General features: G+C 45.4%; 2 protein-coding genes across 7 annotated transcripts; one reads left to right on the top strand and one right to left on the bottom strand.

The window, feature by feature from the left end:
* The first annotated feature begins 1,212 nt into the window (after nucleotides 1–1,212).
* On the top strand, nucleotides 1,213–17,260 carry LOC118214784 (trichohyalin-like). 6 transcript variants are annotated; one of them, XM_035395007.1, is made up of 30 exons: nucleotides 1,213–1,320; nucleotides 1,889–2,097; nucleotides 2,390–2,454; nucleotides 2,939–3,227; nucleotides 3,512–3,609; nucleotides 3,823–3,988; nucleotides 4,107–4,232; nucleotides 4,530–4,655; nucleotides 4,981–5,085; nucleotides 5,573–5,761; nucleotides 6,173–6,387; nucleotides 7,145–7,430; nucleotides 7,508–7,581; nucleotides 7,771–7,834; nucleotides 8,174–8,281; nucleotides 9,168–9,211; nucleotides 9,674–9,720; nucleotides 10,666–10,699; nucleotides 11,137–11,215; nucleotides 11,437–11,568; nucleotides 11,648–11,721; nucleotides 11,901–11,985; nucleotides 12,402–12,519; nucleotides 12,928–13,001; nucleotides 13,119–13,211; nucleotides 13,571–13,687; nucleotides 13,841–14,032; nucleotides 15,230–15,290; nucleotides 15,723–15,886; nucleotides 16,135–17,260. In XM_035395007.1, exons 2-30 carry the CDS (start codon nucleotides 1,921–1,923, stop codon nucleotides 16,228–16,230), a joined length of 3,498 nt encoding a protein of 1,165 aa, XP_035250898.1. In that variant the 5' UTR covers nucleotides 1,213–1,320; nucleotides 1,889–1,920; the 3' UTR covers nucleotides 16,231–17,260. The 6 variants fall into 6 exon arrangements, with proteins under 6 accessions (XP_035250898.1, XP_035250897.1, XP_035250895.1 ...); XM_035395006.1 differs by having other exon boundaries at nucleotides 13,946–14,032; nucleotides 15,723–17,260; XM_035395004.1 differs by having other exon boundaries at nucleotides 15,723–17,260.
* Nucleotides 17,261–18,052: 792 nt separating this feature from the next.
* LOC118215590 (synaptotagmin-4-like) lies at nucleotides 18,053–22,016 on the bottom strand. Its single transcript, XM_035396486.1, has 6 exons — nucleotides 21,944–22,016; nucleotides 21,708–21,860; nucleotides 20,108–21,129; nucleotides 19,335–19,503; nucleotides 18,393–18,559; nucleotides 18,053–18,202 (listed from the first exon to the last, which is right to left on the bottom strand). The coding sequence occupies exons 1-6, from the start codon at nucleotides 22,014–22,016 to the stop codon at nucleotides 18,053–18,055; spliced, it is 1,734 nt and encodes a 577-aa protein (XP_035252377.1).
* Between the last annotated feature and the right edge of the window lie 369 nt (nucleotides 22,017–22,385).

The raw sequence follows: 22,385 nt of genomic DNA, 5'->3' as shown, positions 1-22,385 counted from the left end.
TATGACTAGAGAAAATTTACAGACATAAAATTTAGACAAGGGTGTACCCGATTTTGATAGAAGAGCTTCCTTTTGCTTTGTTTCTTCCACCACAAGAACGCAGTTCAGTATACAATAGAGTTAATAAAGGGTACACCTTTCAAATAGACCCTACTTCAGAAAGCACATGGATCTGATTTCTTTCTCTCTGTCCTGCTAATCATCAACATTGCACACGTGCTTGATGTGATGTACAAACAGACATTTGCCGCTTTGGACCAGTTTGAACTTAGGTTTCCAACAGAAATAAAAATCACAGGAGAGCTTATTTCTCGTTTTTGTCTGAGTTGCAGAAATTCAGACGAGAGGAGAGCTGTTATTTAATTGCTGATATTTCATAGTAATATATTCCAGAAGGTACCGAGGCTTTAAAAAAAAGCCCTCTGGGTGAAACTTATTTTCATTCCTGATTTACAAGACGTTTAGCTGGCTGTGCAGTTCAGCCTGTGGCTTCCAGCCGGTCCCTGAGGCCTCTGTGAAGTATAACGTGATTTATTGAAAATTCTCATTGGAAAGGATATTGAGTGTTATTGGGGTTTTGGGCACTATGCCAGGTGATATACTGTAAATTCATGTGGGGGAGGGGTGGTGAAGCCATGCAAAATTGTAACTGAAATGTACCCCTGAAATTAAAGTGAAAGTTGAGAGGGGTGCATTTTTATAAGCACTTCTATACCCTGCCCCTCATCCCATCTGACCCTATCAATGACTGTTCTGTGTTAATTCATGCTAATGAATGTTGAAAAACACCAGTCCACTTGCTTACAGCTTAACAAGAGCTGTATTTTCACACTGCAGATTAAAATAATATAAACCAAATACAACTATTTCTCATTATGATCATTAATAATTGAGTGTCAATTAATCTTTTTACGTGTGTATGTAGTTTTGACCTCACTTGCTGTTCTTTTTCTTCTTGTTGTCTTGTTGTTCTCTATAGCATCTTTGTGACAGTGTATCTAAAAAACCATTACACACACACACACACACACACACATATATATACTGTATGGAAATAACGATATTTAGACCTGGGGCCTATTTGTGCAGGTTAGGGTGAATATGCCCTCCTGTGGTACTCCATCATGTGACCAAGAGATTATCCACCATGGGCTGGACTTTACACACTCGACGCGTCCTGTGTATGCTGGTTGCCATGGACACCTGCTGCCTGGTTGCGCTCTCAACTGCTGCCGCTTGACAATCAGAGCAGCTGTGTGGAGCCTGGAGGGTGCACTGAGGCCTTGTTCCCTTAGGGGAAGGACGAAGGAAGACAGTGAGGTAGGTGCAGGTTTGCCTGTGTTAACACACTAGTGTTTTGTTTTGTGCCAATCTGTACCTGCAAATTTTTCCCGTTGGTTAAACAATAGTGGCAGTGTATTTTCAGGGTTGTTCATTAAATCCTCTTTCACCTGCACAGTGATTGTGTATTTCCATGTTTGACAAAGGGCATTTCAAATGCTTTCGGTTTAGGCTGTCTGACATTGTTTCTTGACAAACAAAGGCTTTCCATCCCCAAACTGTGTACCGTAATTAGAAAGCTAAAGGTATTAGAGCCATTTTGGTAATTAAAAGATCACAGGTGATGCAATGGTTCTGTTTGTAATTTTAAGTTTACATCAATGAATAATAGATTGAATGAAAGATTCAGTCCCCACCTGTAAGAAAGTATTGATTTATTTTTTTATTAAAAACATTATGTTTCAACTTTCGCCTACATCAGGTAACACTAATAGTTCTTACGGCAGTGTGAAGAAGAATTTAGACTCGATAGGCGTCTCGATTAGATAGTCTGTCTTTAAATATGTTGCTGTGATGCCTGCCACGCCCCATGCACATTCTTTTCCAGGAAACAGCACCAAGCCATTCCACATACAGGACATGTCCCAGCAGCGGGGAAGCGGAGAGGGCAGTCGGACCCCCAGCAGCGATGGCTGGGGGTCAGAATTGGGCTGGGCGTCCCTGGCCCACAGTCACAGACAGCCATTCAGAGCATCCAGTCCCCTCTCTCTGACTCACCTGGACATGTGGGACAAGAAGGCCCCCCTCAGAGCTCAGGTGATGGCAGAAGATAGCAAGGAAATCACCACCAATGACAGCATGTACTGCAAAACCCCTGCATGTTAATTTCAGAGTATAGACTGGCCAAATATATGAGAATGTGATTCTGCTCAAATTCATTTGTCACGTGTTCTACAGAGACTCTGTCACAAAGACACGTCACAGGGAAATAGGAAAACAGGATAATTGGGAAAGGCTAAGCCTGACCCCAATCACTGCAGTCTGTTGCGTGGTGACGGTAGTTTTTTTTAAGTTTTGAGCTCTACAGTCACGGTTTGTGTTCCCTCAGTCCTCAGTATGGAGCAGCAAGGAAGGCATGCCTGGGGGCGGACTCTACTACACACACAAGGCCAGGTCAGTACTGCATGTGCACACACACACACACACACGCACACGCACGCACATGCACACACACACACACACACACACACACACACACACACAGTCAGTACATGAATTACTGCAATAAAGGATTAAATCAGCCAAGTATTGCGTACCAATGAACACACAGAGTATCAAAATATTCATCATACAAACAGTGCAGATCAGTACTGGTAAGTTACTGCAGAACCAGTGCCAATTTAGACTAAGTCATACACAATGGTACCAGTTGCTACCTGGCACAATATCCACTGAATCATCTCCCAAGATAGGGCCGCTCCCAGCGAATATCTCATCAAGAAAAGGAATAATTAGATGTTGCATTTCTCTCTGGATTTACTCATTTTCCATGTAATCCTGGTTGCTGTGTAATAAAAGAGGCTGCACCTGCATTGTGGTGAGATAATACTGACCTTAATCAGCCAGCTTCCTCTTCCCACTAAATTCTGTGGCCCAGTTCCCCTGGCAGTGACACCGAGGTGAGTCTCCGGACCTCTCAAGGTGCGAGACGGTGGCAGTCCCTGTCCCGCCTGGCCCCCGAGGGTGCCCCACGGTCCCTGTCCCCCTCCCCGGGGGCCGAGCTTCGGGCAGCTCTGATGGAAAGTGGGGCGAGGAGGGCGGAGCTGATCCAGAGGCTCCGGGAGGCCCAGGAGAGGCTGGACAGCCAGACGGACCTGCTGAAGGCCAGAGACACGCAGCTGCACCACAGCCAGACCAGCACACAGCTGCTGGAGCTGAGGCAGAAGGTAAAGTCTGGGCCTGCTGTCTCTCTGTGCAGCCTGCTTCCTGACTGTGAGAACTGTTCCCCTGCCGTGGCTGAGAGCCAGGGGTGTAGCTAGGAATTCTGGGTCCCCTGGATGAATATTACTCTGGGACCCCATTTTTTAAAAATAAAACAAATTGAATTTTTTCAGCTGTGGGCCCCTAGAATTGTCACCACCTTCCACCCTACTTGCGACAGCCCTGCTGTGCACGCAGGGTAATGTCCTGTTCCCTCTCTGTGACATTGCTCCTCCTCTGACCCCTACAGCAGCTGGCGGATGCCGTGAGCTCTCTCGAACAGGAGAAGGAGACGGCCGAGCTGTGCCGATTTGAGGAGAGTCGACGCCGGGGTGAGCTTCAGGACAAGTGAGTGCCAGATCCACCCATTTGCAGCACGCAAGCGAGAGAGCCCTACTGCAGCCACCATAAGCAGCATCGCTCATACAATCCCTCTCACCTAGTGTGGGTGAACATGTGTGGCTAAGTGTGCGTGTGTGTGTTTGTGAGAGTGTACCTGGATAACTACTGTGTGTATTACATAGAGACTGATCTGTGCTCGGGATGTCTGTCTCAATGGAGGGTCCTGCAGTTGGAGCTGGACATGCTGAAGATGCGATCTACCCTGGAGAGGAAGGCCTGTGCCCAGCATACTCCTCCGCTGACCCTCACCCCACTCGGTAGCGCCACCTACAGTTCACCACTCAGTAAAACACTGCCCAGCACTCAGGAAGACTTCTCCAAGCAGGTGACAGAATCCCATAAACTCGAAACCAGATGCCATGTTGTATTTCATACATCATTCCCCCTCTGCCAGGTTAAAGATGTAATTTGGGGAGATAAGTGTGTGTGACTCCCCTCTGCAGAGGAGGCGCCAGATGGAGAGAGAGCTGAGGGAGGCCAGAGAGGCCCTGAGAGATGCACAGGAGAGTCTCCAGTCTCTGGATGAGGAGAAAGACCAGGCTCTCCAGGAACTCCACTCAGCCAAAGAGGTCAGAATCTCCATGGCCACCGTTATTTTTCTCTTTAAGTTTCTACACTGTAAGACCCTGACAGTCTCCACAAAACTGACATCATATACCAAATCCCCTATGCATGTCATTTATCTCATTTTAATCCCCCATCTTTTCTTTACTTTACTTCTCCAAGCTTCAGCCAAATGTATTTTCAGGCCCACTCATCAGTGAAAAGCATCCAGTCAGTCATTTGCTTTGAGCATTTCATGTTCACAGCGTCATTGCCCTGCTTGATCAGTGTGTGGATTCCTGGCTCTCCGTGCTGTGTCTCAGAGCCAGCTGGCGGTGCAGACCCAGGTGGAGGAGGCCAAACAAAGGCTCAACAGCGCCATGCGAACCCAGAGCGAGCTGCAGGACCAGCTGAGTGAAGCCCGCAGCCACCTGGGGCAGACAGGCCTGGTGAGGGGAGGGAGACACAGCAGCCCTATGTTACAGTGTTAGGGTTACACACAGTGGCACCATATGGGGGTAGTAAGGATGATTCCAAGGACCCTGACTAACAGGGCCCCTCAAAAATTGTGCTGCAGTTGTGCAGAGAAGGGGTGGCCTCGGTTGGGGTGGTGTGGAGCTCATTGAGAAATCTTTTCATGGGGCCCAAAATACCCCGCCACACCACTGGTTACACAAGCATAGACCTACCTTTTGCCTTTGCTATGAGTGGCAATGGTGGGGTTCCACTCTTGTCTAAGTGATGATACCCCTCTTCCTCACCCTCTTCTCCCAGGAGAGAGATCTGCTGTCCTCCAAAGTGCTGAGGATCGAGGACTGCCTGGAGGACGTGAAGCTCAAGCTGTCCACAGCAATGGCTGATAAAGACCGCCTCATGCAGGTACATTCAGTGCGTCAAAACCGACCATAAGTGGCTGAACAGGGATTTCCAGACACTTGCATTGTTCTGTGCGCAGTAAGGTAATATAATATCGCACAAATTTTTCCACAGTCAGATGATATTCCCTGGAGCTCTTGGCATGGCTTTGCGCTACAACAAACTGACTGGATGTCTGAAAATGGGTGTGAGGGACTTGTAACAAAGTGTAATGCCGGTTTGTCAGCATCTGATAGCATATGTATCAAAATGTTCCTCCACTGTGGAGTCCGCTAAGTCCGATTCACTATTCCACCATTCTTCTAAATTCAAATCCATAGCAATGATACCACTTCAGGTCAGATAGGCACAATATTGGCATTTGGATTTTTGCTTCAAGTGAAAACACATTTACTGTTCATCTGTCCATACATGTCTGTTTGTCTTAATCTATATCTGCATGTCCGCCTGTCTGTCGGTCTGTGTCTGTCCATCTGTCTGCACTCTACAGGAGAAGGTGGAGCTGCACCAGCGTGTTCAGAGCCTGGAGCTGCAGTTGGAGAGGGCCCAGCATGGCCGAGAGGGCTACACCGACCAGGTGTGTGAGCTGCACGGGGAGCTGGTGGACACCAAGTCCCATGTCAACCGGCTGGAACAGGAGAAAGTCCAGATGAAGGAAGAGCTGGTCACTCTGAAAGAGGTGGGTGAGGGATGAACGAGAGAGGAGGACATGGTTTCTCCAACACTTCTCCATGAAATGTACAATGGGCTCTCAAGCAACTCCATTAGTAAAGGTGCTCACCAAGAGGGCAGGCTGAGTATAACAAATATACCACAAGTTTGAGTCCTGGCTGTGCCTTTTGCAAACAAAAACATAAAACAGTTGGCTTTGTGCTGGTAGGGCTTTAATTCAGCCAGGGTTTCCTAGGTTACCACATGAATTAGCTCCTGCTGGTGAACTGCTGGGCACTTAACAGGATTTCAGCTGACAGCATTACCCTAATAGGCAAAATGAGAAATTCAACCATTGAAAAAAATGGAGGATATTGTAAAAATACAAAAGATTACATGTATATCACACCTATGTTTCTCATCTGTTATCTTTCCTCAGTTGCATAAGACAGGGTCAACAGAGTTGGGGGAGGCAAGACAGAGGCTTGAGGCAGTGCTGGGGCAATTACATGAGCTGGAGGCTGAGAAGGTGATTCACACCAATCAGATTGTGGCGCTGGAGACAGAACGCTCGCAGCTGATTGGAGAGAAGGAGGAGCTGGTGAGCAGCCAGGAGGAAGTGACAGAGCTGAGAAAGAGCTGCCATAAGCTCAGGTGAGAGTCTGGAGATGGGACAGCCAATGAGAGGTCAGGGCGGAGTTAAACAGACATCACTGGGTACTGTTATTTGATAACTACACTAACCGTAATTTAATTATGATATAAATTTATAAGTACACTTGAATATCACATTTGCATTCAAATTTCCCTATTTGATGCTCTGTTAAATTAGACTACGGTGAAGTCACTGTCATCATATGAATTCGTTGAAGGACGTCTATGAAGAAACAGTTTGATTGTTCGTTAATATGCATCTGTAACGTTTACTCTCAAGTAAACTTTTCTAATGAAGTTTCGAGACATGTTTTCATCACGTCAAGCTTATTTGTTTACATGGAAAATTCAAGTGGCTGCATTCGAAGAAAACAGAAGGCAGTGAGACTTCAGAGTATCTGTGGCAGACACCGGCAGGCCTTTTGATGCTTATTTGGAAAGCACATTATATCATTCAGTCAGCCACAATGTTCATTTGCTTGCTGTATGTGATTGCTTGCTGTATATTGTAGCAGTCGCAGAAAAATTACTGTTTCTGTTTTATTTCATGGTTATATTGACTTAAAAATTGAAAGGGTTTCTCAAAGGAAATATCTAAAAAAAAAAAAAAAAGAAAAAGAAATAATCACTAATGTGAAAATGGCCGAATTAAAATAACTTGAAAAATATGCCATTAATTTTAGAAAACTACCAATTAGGTTTTATCAGATGACATAATTTATACTGACCTGAGGCTTCTCTGCCCAATGTCAAATAGAGAATCCCAGAATTCCCTGCTGCTGGAGAACCAGGAGCTGCAGAGTAAGTGCCAGGCGCAGGAGGCAGGGATTTTTGGGAAGGAGGCGGAGCTCCGGCAGAAGGAAGCACAGCTCCAGCAGAGGGAGGAGGATCATGCGCAGACGGAGGCAGACATGGCGCAGGAGGTGGAGGAGCAGCGGAGGGTGGGGTCACACTGGAAGGAGAGGTGGCAGGAGACAGCGGTGGCACTGCGGACCGCCCAAGACCAACTGGAGGATGCCAGGAGGCAGCACTCTGCAGAAATGGTACGGCCTTCTTCCAGAATAGTCTTGAATAAACTGTCAAGATATCTTCTTAATACTCTTTGATATGCTTCATGTAGTCCCAGTTGAGGCAGGAGGCAGCACAACTGGCCCAGGAGCTGGAGAAAGTTCAGAGGGAAGCCCAGAGCAGCCAGTGAGTACATGCAGACATGACCACACATACCTGCAAAACAGTATCTTCACTCATACTGTCATAAGCACCGTAGTTGCATCACGCACATTTGAGTCTACCTAAAACCATTAGCTGTGGTCTACGCTAGATCTATATGTTTTGGGATAAATCCGCATGTGGAAGAGCTCATGTACCTTCCGCTGTCTCCAGAGAGCAGATGCAGGCCATGCTGCAGCAGAAAGCAGACATGGAGGCAGAGCTCAATAGAGTCAAGGTAAGGGCACCACTCTCTCTCCACCTCCCATCTGACCGCAGTGACAGGCACTGTAAGGAAACTGAGTAGTCAGTATTTGTTTTGCAGGGGAAATGGGATGGAAGTGATCAGCTGTAGAAATTTAGAGCTAGAATGGCAGCAGTAAACATCAATGAATATGTGCATGTGCGTGTGTGTGTATCCATTTGTGTATGTGTGTGTGTGTGTGTGTACCTGCACGTGTGTGCATGGGTGTGTGCACGTGCGTATGTGTGTGTATGTATGCGTGTGTGTGTGCATGTGTATGTGTGTGTGTGTGTGTGTGTGTGTGTGCATGTGTGTGTGTGTGTGCGTATGCAGAAAGAGGGAGGTGCTCTGGTGAAAGTGGAGCTGGATGCCTGCAGGCAGCAGCTGGACCTGGAGAAGAACAGGAGCCAGGCTTTACTGCGTCAGCTGAGCAGCAGCCCTGTATGTCCCCAATACACACAACTAGCATTCTGTAAAACAAACAGTCCTGTGTTTAATGAATCTGGGATCAAGATCTGCATTTTACAGAATTAGAGACTGGGAATTAGCATGGCTGCATATGATAGTTCTGGCAAGTTTTAGCCAGCAGCATTTTGTAGGTCAGTGGTTGAATCACTGCCTCTATTTGGAGCCCAAACTGCACAAGGTCATTATTGTTCAGAAATAACAAAGCTTTGGTTTACTAGACCAGCACGTTTTACATGTCTTTTAGACTATAGAATTAGACATTGTTGTATAATACATTTTACAACAATTATTTAGTGTTGGCCATATATCACACATAATTACGATGGCGATGTAATCCAGAGAAGAGTTACACAAGTAACATACAAAAATCATACTGTCTCCCTCTCGCTTGCTCTCAGCATTGGAAGAGGCTGCCTGGGGTAATAACCCTGTAATAAATCCCTTTCCTGTCCAACGCATGTGCATGGAGGTCAAGCTATTTCACAGCAAAAATATCCTGAAAATGTCTGACCTGACAAGCCATCCAGGCTTGGAACTGGCTCCCACATATCAGTGACATTACAAAAGAGATTTGGTTTGTCAAAATGTCAGTGTACAGTATTTATGTAAATCCCATTGGCTTGTGGTGGTAAACAGGAGATTGTGGAATGCTCAGCACAGATCTGGCATCCACGGTTATTGGCGCAATCTGAACCTCGAGCCACCAGGCCAAGGAACATATCCTTCCAGGTCTGAAGTCACCGCTCAAGCACTTTCCTCATCCTAGCCCTTGCTTTCTCCTCACAGACGAGCAACAAACAGTGCAGAGATACAGCCTGTTTGATTAACAGACACCTGTGTGTTCTTTGGCCGTACACAGGTGAGGGAGGGAAGACGAGGTAGCCTGCTTCAGGAGTCTCCCAGGTGAGTCTGGGGCCTGTCCTGCTGTGTGGAGCTCTATTTATCATTAAACTTTGGGATTTAGAACGAAACCTTGAGCTCCCTCCACACTTCTACATTCAATGACACATTTACTTATAAAGGGACTCAAGTAATTTACAAGTTACAACTGCTGCAAAATACATACAAATGCATCTACTTTGGTTTTTCTTCAAGAAATGACAATAATTAAAGGAATTATCAAATTAAAACATAAAGCTCTCTTTGATAAGTAGTGTGGGGAATCTGATACCAACCCCCACTGTAGGATTTATTTTTACAAGAAAACACATCAATCTCATCCAAGTACTGTATTAGTCACCTAATAGTTAAGAAGGAACATGATATCAGCAGGAAAATGTTTTACACTAAAAATGGCAGGAGAGATCAACATGGTAATGGCTGAAGGCATTATTTCAGTTTGTGTGTCTCTGACTATTTTTATAGAGAGAGGGAGGTTTCAGACTGGACAGGCGGAGGAGTCAGGAACCCAGGTAAATCCCTTCACCTCTCCGTTCAGTGTACAGGCTCACATCCCTGGTGGTGCCAAAGATGACAGAAAGGTGGAATGGCAGTGGGGGTGGGGGCTAGAGGGACTTTTAATCTCCTTTCTTTTAATTTTTTTTTTACACTGATAATAAATAGAGTCATCTGACTCAACCCCTCTTGTCCAATTCAGAGAAACCTCAGCTTTGCCCTAAAGCAGGGGTGGCCAAATCCGGTCCTGGGGAGCCGCAGGGTCTGCGGGTTTTTGTTTTGACCTTAAATACAACAACCACTTACACAAAATAAACCAGGTGAGGTGAGTTAACTATGTAATCAACTGCTTTAATTTATCAATTAAGTGCCGAGTAAAAACAAAAGCCAGCAGACCCTGCGGCTCTCCAGGACCTGGGTTGGCCACCCTTGCCCTAAAGGAAGGTGAGGAAAGAAGGTTAGAGAGAGTTCAGGGTGAGAATGATGTTTCAGGCAGTGTGACAGAGGGACAGCACTTTGAAATGCTGAATAGCACCTATAAGAGCTGTGTGCCAGCCCTGTAGCTGATGTGTGTAGAGAGCATACATCAGCTACAGGAGTGAGACAGGATCCTTCTGTTCACACCTACATAGCTAAAGTTCAGCCAAATATGATTTATTACACTCACAAATATAGAGACCAGGCACTGAAATGTTTTGAGGATATAATTTGAGTGCTGCATTATTTAAAGTATATGACATCAATTCATACAGGGCAAACAGTTATACCAGTCTGGACCAGAAGAGGGAGTTGAGTTCATTTTTCCTATCATAGAGTGTACCTTGTGCTGTGAACACAGTATTTAGAACTGTAATATAATCAGTGCTGCCTCATGTCCTGACACTGATGTGGACATCATAAACAGCCAGTATTTCAGATATTGCTTAGCCTACTCACCTGTTATGGTTTCCACTGTATTCCAGCAGCTGAAACTCAGGACAGAGGCACAGAGACAGAGTAAGTGGAGTGTGTGTGCGTGTGTGTGTGTGTGTGTGTGTGTGTGTGTCCTCTGTGTTTTTGCTATGCAAAATGTCTGAGTGTGGAGCCAAAATGGAGCCCCGAGACATGGCTCTGAGGCTGTGGGTGAGAGAGTAATATGCAGATTGTGGTGTGAATTGTGCCCTCTTTGTGGTTTTGGGGAGAGAGAGCCTGTTTGGCTGCAGGTGTTCAGCAAAGGGTCTGGTGTGAGAATATGGGTGAAGAAGGTCAACGGGACCTACTCTGTGTTGTTCTCCAGGAACTTTATTGCAGGTGTTTTTTATCAGTGCACTATAAGACCGAAAGTTGGATTTTAACTGACAACACTCGTTGTAATACAATGGCAAAATATTTGTATAGCCATTAAATAATGTGGCTACTTCCTTTCTGTAACCAAATCTCTTTCCCTGATCTAGTTTTTTTCCAGCTCTAGAGCATGTTCAGTCTCTTCAGATGAGCTCAAGCCAACAGGACATTGTCCAGGCCCTCAGTGCAGTGAGTGCCATTTTACAGACCTGAAAGACCAGAATTACTAAAAATATCCTGGATCATTTATTACTGTCAGCTGTAACACAATATGTCCAGTACAACACATTGGTCTGGTTCACAAACCTGTTTGAATCTGTGTCATGGAGCTCCAGTGCCAGTTTCTCTGGTGTGTGTGTGTGTGTGTGTGTGTGTGTGTGCGTGCGTGCGTGGATGTCTGTCCATCCCAGACATCTCTGCAGGAAGTGGATGGGGAGCTGGGGCAGATGAGGGCGGAGCTACAGAAAGTGTGGGACATGTTGCGAGAGCGGGACACTGAGCTGGAGGAGCATCAGCAGGAGCTGCAGTCTGCACGCGGGCAGGTGAGGTGGAGGTCTAAACACTGCTGAAGCCTCAGGTCTCTGCACTGACACTTACAGTCTCCTTCTTTGTGATTGACAGGTATCACAGCAAAGCAGCGAGGTACAGAGGCTAGAGCAGCAACTGACAGAGAAGGAAGAAGAGCTGGAAAAGAAGTAAGGAAGAGTCACTCATTTACAGCAGAACTGTGCATCGCGATGCCAATACACCACTCCTACAGAGACGTGAAGATATCACTCCAAATTAGCAATCGTTCTGCTGTAATGATTCTGCTGCGGTGTAGCAGGGTCTTAAGCATACCCTCATTAATACGGCATGTACCCCTGTGGCGCAGGGAGCAAGCTCTGAGGCGTATGGAGAGGTTGCGAGAAGCAGAGCGTACCGAAACACAAATTACAGTCTCCTCACTGGAGATGAAGGTAAGCTCCATCACACCACGTCGCCATTACTGAGCATCTGGGGGGAAAGAGCCAGGCTGCAGCATGGGGGAATTACTGTAGATCTTCTGCATCAGACATCCCCTATCTGAGGGCTGGTGTTAATGAACTGGAAGGAGAACGGAGGACGGAGTGTGGCGCAGTGGGTAAGGAACTGCGCTTGTAACCGAAGGTCGCAGGTTCGATTCCCGGGTAAGGACACTGCCGTTGTACCCTTGAGCAAGGTACTTAACCTGCATTGCTTCAGTATATATCCAGCTGTATAAATGGATACAATGTAAAGTGCTATGTAAAAAGTTGTGTAAGTCGCTCTGGATAAGAGCGTCTGCTAAATGCCTGTAATGTAATGTAATGTAATGGAAGTGTTATCCCTGGGACTGACCTTTGCCCTCTTGCAGCTGGCAGAGCTGACGGATCTGGGAGTCACAGAGAATGAGAGGAAAGGAAGTCCAGAGCGTACCAGATCCTCTGGCCCGGCAAATTCACACCCAGACTCCCTGCAAGCGGAGCTGGAGGGTAAGTCCCTGTATGTAAAGGGTAGTAGGCTATTAGCTAAATGATATACCCTTCATAATGGATGCAGCTACAACCGCTACTGTGCTGTTAATACCTGACTCGTTTGAACTACTTGAAACAACCTGTTACTCAGGGAAAGCCACAATAATTGGTCCAAATCTGAGGGTATTAAATTGTTGATCTGTCTAACAAAATAATGTTCTTTGCATTAACGAATACAAATAATTTTGAGTTCCCTGTTCAAACTGCATTGACATCAAAATGCTTCCTACGTTTTTAATGCTCTTTAAAATAAACATTTTTAAAGAGCATTAAAAATGTAGAAATGGAGGAGGCATCAGCTGTGTGGCCACAGTCCAAAACTGAAAGGGCATGGCTGACGGGACACTGTTTGTACCATACTCACAGACATGAGGATGAAAAATGTTCAGTTGCAGCAGGAGAGAGACAGGGTTGTGCAGACTCTGCAGCAGCTGCAACAGGTAACCATGGGCTTTTAGTGTCATCATATCCACACCAGCACACACTAGTACAGCAAGAGTAGAGAAACCTCCATTAGGCCACCCATCACTGCTGCTGCTGTTCAATCCCTCTTCCAGCGTAAAACAGAGAGAGTCCTTCCGGAGAGCAAGAAGGAGATTCGTCCAGAAAACCTGGACCATGACAAACAGAGGAGGCTGGTCACTGAGCAGGTACTGAACAACCTTTACAGAAATGGAATACGCTGAGCAGCTGTTGAAATAAAATATATTATCGAGATATTGAAGTGATACAATGCTTCAAAATATAATGGCGTGCAATATAAATTATCACCAGAGTCAACAAGGCACTGCATGAGAGAGCATGCACTTACACAGTGATTGCTATTGAATCAACCAGTCAATAAGACACTGGATCAATGGGCAAATGAGTCACAGTATTTCAAGGATATTCTGACCTACAGCTCAACAGTAGAATGCATACGTGGTCAAGTGAGAGTCGACCTGGATTTACCCTTTGCTTTATCCTGTGCATGTAGTCATGGCAATCGGCCCCTGTACTGTATTTTCAGCTGAAGAGTCTGTTCAAGGAGAGAGAGCAGCTCGGACGGGCTTACGAAAAATCGGCAGCTGCGCAAAGGGGGTCACATTCATTGCAGGACTGGACAGGAAAATCAAAGATCATAAAGGTGAGACACACTACACTTGTGCAACTACAGCTAACAGTCGTGCTTTTCTGTGCTGCCAATCAAATGAGGTCACAATAGAGCTGAGTCACTGGAACTGACGGAGATCTGAAGAGCTCTTTGATCTGAAACAGACTATTCATCCTCATGCCGTAGAATGCTATGGACACACTAGCCAATCAGAAGAGGAGAGAGCATGAGCTCCAGCAGGGCAGAAACAGTCTGCCTGGGGTAACAGAGAGGGTTGTGTCTGATGGGCAGCAGGGGGTGCCAGATATTCCAGAGCTTCAAGGAATGCAGGAGCAAGTGGCGAGGCTTACAGAGGAACTACACAGCAAGACTGATAAGGTGAGTGCACAAAATTATTAACTAATATATATATATATATATATATATAAAAGGGATGATTCAGTTGTACCTAGCTGGTTCTAGTGCAGGCATTAACAGCCTTCTATATAGAATAATACTATTTGTATGTACATAAAGGAACCTGATACACTTGCTCATATAAACTTCAGGAGCAAGTGAGTGAATCAGATCCTTTCATTACAACAGGTGGCTCAATCTGTAGCTTCAGATGCAAACGTAATAATAACAAAAATAGTAATATTAATCAAGATGTAGTACTGTACAAACAAACACATCTCTCACAATCCCACCTCTCACACACACATACAGAAACACACACATATAACCCTGCAACAAGCCAAATGACTCAAGCAGGTGGGTGGGTGAGGGAGGAGTATCTGTTCACAGACCCCTGATTTTATCTGAGGGGTGGTTGGCTTTATGGTGGAATAAAACAAGGCATCTGGCCAATTACATCTGAAATGATCTGAACCAAAACATCTGTTACATTAGTTGCTAAATGGTAGAGACTCCCAACACCAGCTAGCTATGGAATAAAAATAATTTTCAGCAAGATTCTCAGGTGAAAGTGCATATGCTCAATAGTTATCTGAGGGCTCCCTGATCATTATTAAAATGAAATGCTTGCACTGCTTCACACTGCTGCAGGTTGTTTGAGGCACTTGAGTACACATTGATTACATTACATATAATTGTTTGTCTCCAAATTAACGTTCATTGTTACATTGAGTGAAGGAAAATAAAAACATCATATCACAATCATATCATCACTGTTTAAGCAATTTTTATTTTTCCACTCAAATGTCAACATTAGCAACAGTGCCTATATGAGCCAGAGTGAGCATACCCAGGCATATTACCAATATCAGAAAAGATATTGCAACTTATAATAATATGTGGATGAATATACAAATTATTGCCACTATCAGATATTGCAATACATTTTAGAATGGATTTCTCTGAAATATATTTTACCAAAAATGTACTCATTCACAATATATTACAACATATGCAATTTCCTGAAGGATCAGTAAACTTCAAATCAGGGCCAAAAACTAAGTGTGTGAAAACCCACAAATACTCTCAGACGCAATGAAACAAAACCCTAAAATGATGTTCTTAAAATTCCCAATTCTTACAAGACCTCAAATGTGAAGCTCTTTTCTCTTGTCCCAGATGTCAGCAATGAGTGTGGAAATCTGCAATCTGAGAGAGAGAAATGAGAATCTCCTAACAGGTGAAAGCATGAAAGACAAAATCAGTGAAATCAACAAAATAACTGATGACAAACTGATGCCGTAGATAATTCATTACCTGACACTGCAGTGTGCCTGTACGTGTATGTCAAGTCTTGGATACTGGGGCATGTGTCTTCTTTCTGCTAACAATAAACACTGCATCTCATTGGTCCCCACCTAAAATGGGCTAATCATTGACAAGTAAACCTTTTGAGTAATAGAAAAAGAAACATTTATTTCTTTTGCATCTTTTGGTGGTTTAGGTTCTCTTCCTGTCAAAGCTGTCAACAATCATTTTCAAATTGAGTTTGAAGAATAAAAATATTGAAAACAGCGGTTAATGGCATCCAAGTGGCATCCATGTATATTGTATGGTGGCATACTCTACGTAACAGGAAGTGACATTATGTAACATTCTGTGTACTGCAAAGCCAAGCTGAGATTCCAGCAACAAATACAGGGGCTGAGAGGGACAGAGCCATCAGGAGAGAGGAAGGCGCGGGGAGTTCCCCATCGTGTTGACATGCCCATGGAGGGAAAGAGGGAGCCGGAGCCTTTCTCCAACATTGAAGATGGGACATACGTGGCCAAACAGGTGAATGTCGGGGGCTCTGAGGAAGAAGAGGGTGATGAGGAGGAAAAAGAGGTGAGGGTGGCAGTGGCTGGGGAAGCTGGAGGGAGCAGCCGGCAAGACCCCTGGCCATGCTGGGATAGCCTCCCTTCCCCTGCCTGCACTGACACCACATCCACGCCCCTTTTACGTGCGATCTCCGCCGACACCCTCAACCTCCCGCCCCCCTCAGCGAACTGGTCCCCTGACCTCTCCCCCCGCTTCCCCCACAGCTGGGCAGGGTCCCAGGAATGCCTGCCCTCCCCACGGCCCTACCGCCCACAGTCTGCCAGAGAGACACAATAGAGCCTACTCTTCTCCCAGTTTAGACACGGAATGGAGACTAGAGCCATTAGAGCCAGTGATGTTTAAATCTGCAGCTCTGTGCCAACTGCTGTCATCTCACAGGTGCCTTCTTGAATTAAGTGGACTGCACTGCACTGCACGAGGAGCCTTAATACTGCAGCACCATGGTGCCAAACAGGGTGATCTGCCCTGGGTCCCAGTGCACTATCTGCAATACCTCAAAGGCTGATAAACTCAGGCCATGCAGTTATGTTTTTTGATCTTTAAAAACCTAAATCTCTGTGAAGCTAACCTATTTTATTTGTACAAATTTCACAAGGCTTTTTCAATGTTTGTGTGTTTACATATTTATCGTCTGTCCGTATCACTAGCCTCCTATACCAGAATACTGGGAAGACATGGTATTACCACCAACTTGAAGAATCATCTCTCATTGAAGGTTACAGTGTTTTATCACTGTTGGTCTTATTGGACCACGCGGACATGACTATTAAGAACAGGAGCCCCAGGGGAACTAAGTAACAGTGACTTCATTTTCTAATTCCCTTTGCATTTTTATATCTCAGACAGAGATGTGAACACTGTAACAATACATGTCAGTGATTCCTGAACAAGCCACAAATTCACTTCAAACATTTCTGATAAAACCTCACTGCAAAAGACCTGTATACGATGAATAACACGCAGCTGCTGGTGATGCTTTTGTTACACGTGCAATACCTCTCATATTTAATGGAACACTGGTTGCACTTCTTATGTTTTTTGTTCCAGTTACACACATTGAACAATACAATTATTTTATTGCCTGCAAAATATGTAAATGTTTGTGTGTGACTTCTGATTGTGTAATTTAACAAATGAAAAATTAGGATTTACTTTTACTGTCCATTTAATTCAATGAAACATTGTAACACAAACTCTGACTTTAAATTAACACTCCCAAATTGAATTGATTAATTATTCTATTGTGCTCCAATCTTTGTAATTTTGAGCATATTTTCACTTGAAAACTGTTTAAAACTGTTTCTGAAAATAAAATCCGGGTGTGCTCCAGTAAGTCAGTATGTAGTTTTTGAGTGCCTTAAATCAATCATCTTGTGTGTATGTATCAAAAATAGGAGATACAGATTATTTTTATCCTGGTAATAAATGTGCCAACTATACAAATAAATAAATAAATAAGAAACAAACAAAAAAAACCGATACTAAATTCCATTCTACCTGAGATGTTACACAAATCACAAATTATGTACAAGTAAATATACAAGTAAATATATCACTTCAGTGAGGTCAAGCCAATCGCACAATTGGAAGTTAACTCACAGCACAGGGTACAAAATTAAACACAAAGGGGTGACAGTATAATACAATGGTTAGGGAACTCAACATGTAACTCAGAAGTTGCAGGTCCGATCCCCAGGTGAAGCACTGCCACATGTACCATTGAGCATGGAATTTAACATACGCTGCTTCTGTAAACTGGATTGAATGTCAAATGTAATAGCAATTGAGACAATCAGCCACAGACAGGCTGTCAGACTTCCTGATGTTCCAAAACCTAGGTATAACAGGAAGTCTCGCTAGCGTCCCTGCTAATTCCCTGTGCATTTTCAGAGGTAGGCAGTTCAACTCTACTCAGAACTCATCTATACAAACCCTGCTGGCCAAAGCTTTATGAGGTCAACCTTACATGCAGCGAAGCCAGATCCTCTGGTATTCTCCCATGATCTCTACTCCCACCCCCTTGGTCTAGGGTTCCAGGGATGGGATAAGGGAGATTATGTGAAAATGGGAGAGTGGAGAGCCTGGTGGATAAAGCCGTCAGTCTCTGATGCCGCATTTCTTCTATGGTGATTTAGGCTGGATAGCATGCCAGCGTGCTGTCTCCACCTGCTCCCTGCTACACATGTCCCACCAGTGAGCCTGCCCTGCCTCGGGCGCCACACTGCCAATCAGAACACGGCCCAGCTCGCTGCTTTTTACAAACACCCGCCCCTATGACAGAGAGAGAGAGAGAGAGAGAGAGAGAAAGATTGCTCTCCTGCTTTATCATTTCTAATTGAACACCAATCAGGGGTCTGAAAAGAAAAAACCAGCCTGCAGAAACATGGTTTGATCTTACATTGTCTTATATTGAAAGCAACAAATAATTGAACATTCAGATGAGTCCAATTTAGCAGCTCACCTGCATGACTATAAATTCCAGGACAAGGGGCAGCTGAGTGACATCGCCAGGTGGCAGGTCAAATAGGAAGGGGGTGTTCCACACCGTGTCGTACCCGCCTGTCCCTTTGGTCTCTTTCGAGCCAATCACCCTGCCCTCATGACGAAGGTTGATTACCACATAGTGATCTGTGGGGGACAAGCCATCAGTGAGTGCAGCTCTGAGCATCACCACACCTCTTTCTCTGGTGTTAATTAACCCCAAGGGAACAGCTGCTGAGCCTGTTACCAAAGTGTACACCACGTGCATGAACCACACCAGTCATAAACCTTCCTCATTGAGTGGCCTCACTCTATAGCGGAACGAAGCCTCGGAAGTCAAGTCTGTGTCGCACGTGCGTGCCGTGTGTTCACATCGGCCTGAGAGCCAGCTCATGAGATGACATCATGCAGGAGTCAGAAGATCATCTTGGGGATTTTGAATAGTGAGAGAAGGATTAAAAATACAAGGTTATTATAATCAGCATGATCCTCTGCAGTTCTCTGGTCCTGTCAGACAATAGATTAATCCCCACTCTGACATCATGGTGCACTTTACCCATCGAGCTGAGCACTGATAACCTTCTAGGATTTACAAAACATCCTGAGCATGTGGCATTCCATTTATAAACCATCACTCAGTATGTAGAATACTCTCACTTTTCTACCTTTTGGTCCAGAAATTTTAGGAAAATATGATTTGTCAGCATTCTCAACATTAAAATCTTAACTTCCATGTGCACATTTTGCCTATATTACCCATGAAGGCTTTGAGTAAAGAACGTATTTATATGAATAACTCCTCTTAGGTCTTTTTGAGATTTTGCTTGGGAAATGCTAAAGACTGCTCCTGAAAAGAAAAAATATTTGCGTCATGTTTTCATGGTTTTTAAGATATTAAAATAAGGAGGATATGGTGCCGTACCTTGCGCCCCCGTCATTTGGGTCAGCATGGCCAAATTTTCTGCCTTCTGAACCATGACCTTAATGCGATGGGCAATGGCCTGGTACTGCAGCAGGATATAGAGCTGACCAATAGGCTCCTGAGAGCCGGCCAATAGCCTTGGACCTGGTGGGTCTGGGGAACTCAAACTCTGAGACACAACAAGAAATTGCACAGTAAACAGGGCAACTCTGTTTTTCTACTGCACCACATAGTATTTACTTTATTTCTGTTCATTTAACCCCTTACATGACCAACCAAGCAAATCTTTATTCCGAAGACCTAGTTAAAAATAGTAATCTCTGGGAAGGGCACCATCTATCAATCATACGCAAGAAACTTAATGATATAGCCCAATGAAGTACAGCACTGCAGAATGATCCACATCCATGTAGGTAGGCTCTAGCTTGGTGGGTGAATGCATGCCATGCATGCCTATCTACATAAGCCTGCTGAACACGGAGACTGAAAACAAGGACTAGCAGGTGCACCGTTCATATGAAAGTCCACAATAGCGAGGACATCGCAAGTCACCATTGTGTATCCCTCACCATGTGTAAGGAGCACTGCTGCTGAAGTGTGTGCAGTCCTCTGATGCAGTCACTTGTGAGCCAGTGACTGTTTTACATTCAACAGATCACACAGTACTCTGAGGGACCTGCCAAAATTTGCTCTGATTGGGGGTAATCTCTCTGTGAAAACAACAGGTAGCCTGGGAAGCCTCGCCTACTTAGTTTTACAGCATTGTTTCTTACCTTTTTAACCCTGGATGTTGATGGGCTTAGCTCCTTACTGCAGGGGATGGTGTGGTTGGGCTCCCAGTCCAGTTCCGAACACAGAAGCTCTAGCTCCCCCAGTGGCTCCTCCTTTAGGCCAGACAAATCTTGGGCAAAGATGGACATTTGCAGCGTGCATCTCTGGAGCTCCTCAATCGATCCCACTTGCAAAGTGAAGCTCTGGCTCTGAAACTCATGGCTTAGGCTACATCGCTGGATCAATAACTTCTTAGGGGTGGGGCAGAGTGGGGGCAGGCTGGCATGCACAGAAACCCCTCCCAGGCTGACCGGAGGAACTCTCGATATGCCAAGGACGTTGACCATCAGAGAGCCCCGAGCCAGAGAGAAGAGCAGAGAGAAGTGCAGCTGAGAGGCTGGTTCGCGACTGCTGCAACCAGAGCCGTAATGGCGGAAGTAGAGCTCCTCTGACAGAGCCTGGGGCTGGAACACAGAATCTGAGGAGAGAGTGCTGAGGGTGGGGCTGGTCAGCCCGCTGTGCTCACTGTGCAGAAGGCTGTCGCCCGTCACAGTGCAGCGGCGCTCCAGCACCCGCCGGGTAATGGAGAGCAGGCCCAGCCTGGGCAGGGAGGACAGGGAGGACCGGCCACAGGCTGTGCGTGACGAGAGCGAGGCCACGGACGAGCCAAGTCGGCGCAGGGGGAAGAAGGACTTGGGGTGCTCGTTCCGCTCCGAGGTGGCACGCGGGCGTGGGATGAACGGCAGGTCGACAGAGTCGCCGTCAGACGGGGTGGAGCAGCTCAGCGAGGAGGGCTGCTCCAGGGTGTCCCCGTCCAGTTCCTCATACCGCTGCTCGACCGGTGTGGTGTCACCAGAGGGGGAGGAGCTTAGGGGTTGATCACAAGGCGTGGGAAGAGGAGCAATCACAGCCTCCTTGTCTTGGGACAGAGGGGACCTCCTCCAGCACCCGCATAGAACGCAGCCCAGAATCAGGCTCAAACAGAAGAGAGCCAGACCCACTCCAAGCAGGAGCTGTAAGTGAACTGTGCAGGGAGACAAGCAGGGGGCACATTCAGAAAGCACTGACAAGCAGGAAATACACCACCGTGAAATAATTCAGAATGTCAGCATTCAGAGAGATGCTGCCCTCTATCCACTAACAAATACTAATAATCAGTTTTTTGGTGGTATTTTATTGCAACAAAATTATAAATGGAAACAGTTTTCTTCACCTTATCTTCTTGAAATCTTGTGATGCTCAGTCAATAAACTGAGATTAGTTATTGTTAGAGTGATGAGCTATATATTTAAAAGTTGTAATACAATTCATGTTTAATTGATGTTAACAGAAATACATGGTTAAAATACCTTTAAATGTGCAGGTAGCATAAACTCACAACCAACAATAGGACAAAGGACAAAGGTCAGCAAATATCTCATCTATATCAGTTTTGAATCAACAGCTCAGTCACATATGAATAATTGAGGTTATTAAAGGATGTTAGTTATGAATATGGGAGGATAGTTTTTAATAATATTTGAGGGCATTCAAATGGAAAGAGAATGGACACATGGAATGCTGTAAGAGGAAGTAAAATAGGCGTAGAGCACCACACTGTACCTTCCTGGTGTTTGGTGAACAGGACCTGCACCAGCAGCCAGATGAAAAGCAGGACGATGATGCCCTCGATCATCCCCTTGCAGCAGAACTGGAGTACCGACCGCCAGAGCGGCTGCTCGGGGCACTCCTCCTCCTGATAGGGCATGGGGTCAACTGGGAGAAAAAAAAAACTCAACAGAGCTTCTGCCACAGGGGCAGGGATGTGACCCTACTGTTGCACGATCACCTCTGCTCACCCCTGCTCATTTGCACACCGCTGCCCTGCCACTTCCTCTGATGCAGATTAGCATCCTGTGCCAGCCGCCGCATTCCTCCTCTTCCTCAGTTCGCTGGCTCTCCAGCCCAGGCTGCAGTCTTCAGCCAGTCTCTGCTCTAAGAACCACTCGTCCACTGCTTTCCCTTTTATGTTTTTCTCCTTTTTTTTGATCGTTCACACGCTCTTTCCTCAGCACACTTCTTCTGTTTTTCTTTCTAAAGATCCGTTTTGGAAGCAATAATAATTTTCATTTGTAGTGTCCTCAGTGACAGATATGCTGTTGTTAGCCAGATATGTTCAATGATAGTCTGAGGCTATAGGTAGGACATCATTGCTTGAAAAAAATATCCTATCTACAGCATTAATATATTCATTTCCCCTACTGCATACACATAATCAAACTGAAAAAAAACTGGCTTTAG

This window comes from Anguilla anguilla, chromosome 16 (assembly GCF_013347855.1).
Source record: "Anguilla anguilla isolate fAngAng1 chromosome 16, fAngAng1.pri, whole genome shotgun sequence".
Lineage (NCBI taxonomy): Eukaryota > Metazoa > Chordata > Actinopteri > Anguilliformes > Anguillidae > Anguilla > Anguilla anguilla.
This window is presented reverse-complemented; position numbering and strand designations above follow the sequence as displayed.

Coding starts and splice junctions, on each gene's coding strand:
- LOC118214784 (XM_035395004.1), top strand. CDS start 1,921: ATGTCCCAGCAGCGGGGAAGCGGAGAGGGCAGTCGGACCCCCAGCAGC. Junction 9,212..9,673: donor CTGCTTCAGGAGTCTCCCAG/GTGAGTCTGGGG, acceptor CTATTTTTATAG/AGAGAGGGAGGTTTCAGACT. Junction 13,212..13,570: donor GGAGGCTGGTCACTGAGCAG/GTACTGAACAAC, acceptor CTGTATTTTCAG/CTGAAGAGTCTGTTCAAGGA.
- LOC118215590 (XM_035396486.1), bottom strand. CDS start 22,016: ATGCGGCGGCTGGCACAGGATGCTAATCTGCATCAGAGGAAGTGGCAG. Junction 18,560..19,334: donor CCAAATGACGGGGGCGCAAG/GTACGGCACCAT, acceptor TGTCCCCCACAG/ATCACTATGTGGTAATCAAC. Junction 18,203..18,392: donor TGGAATTTATAGTCATGCAG/GTGAGCTGCTAA, acceptor TCTCTGTCATAG/GGGCGGGTGTTTGTAAAAAG.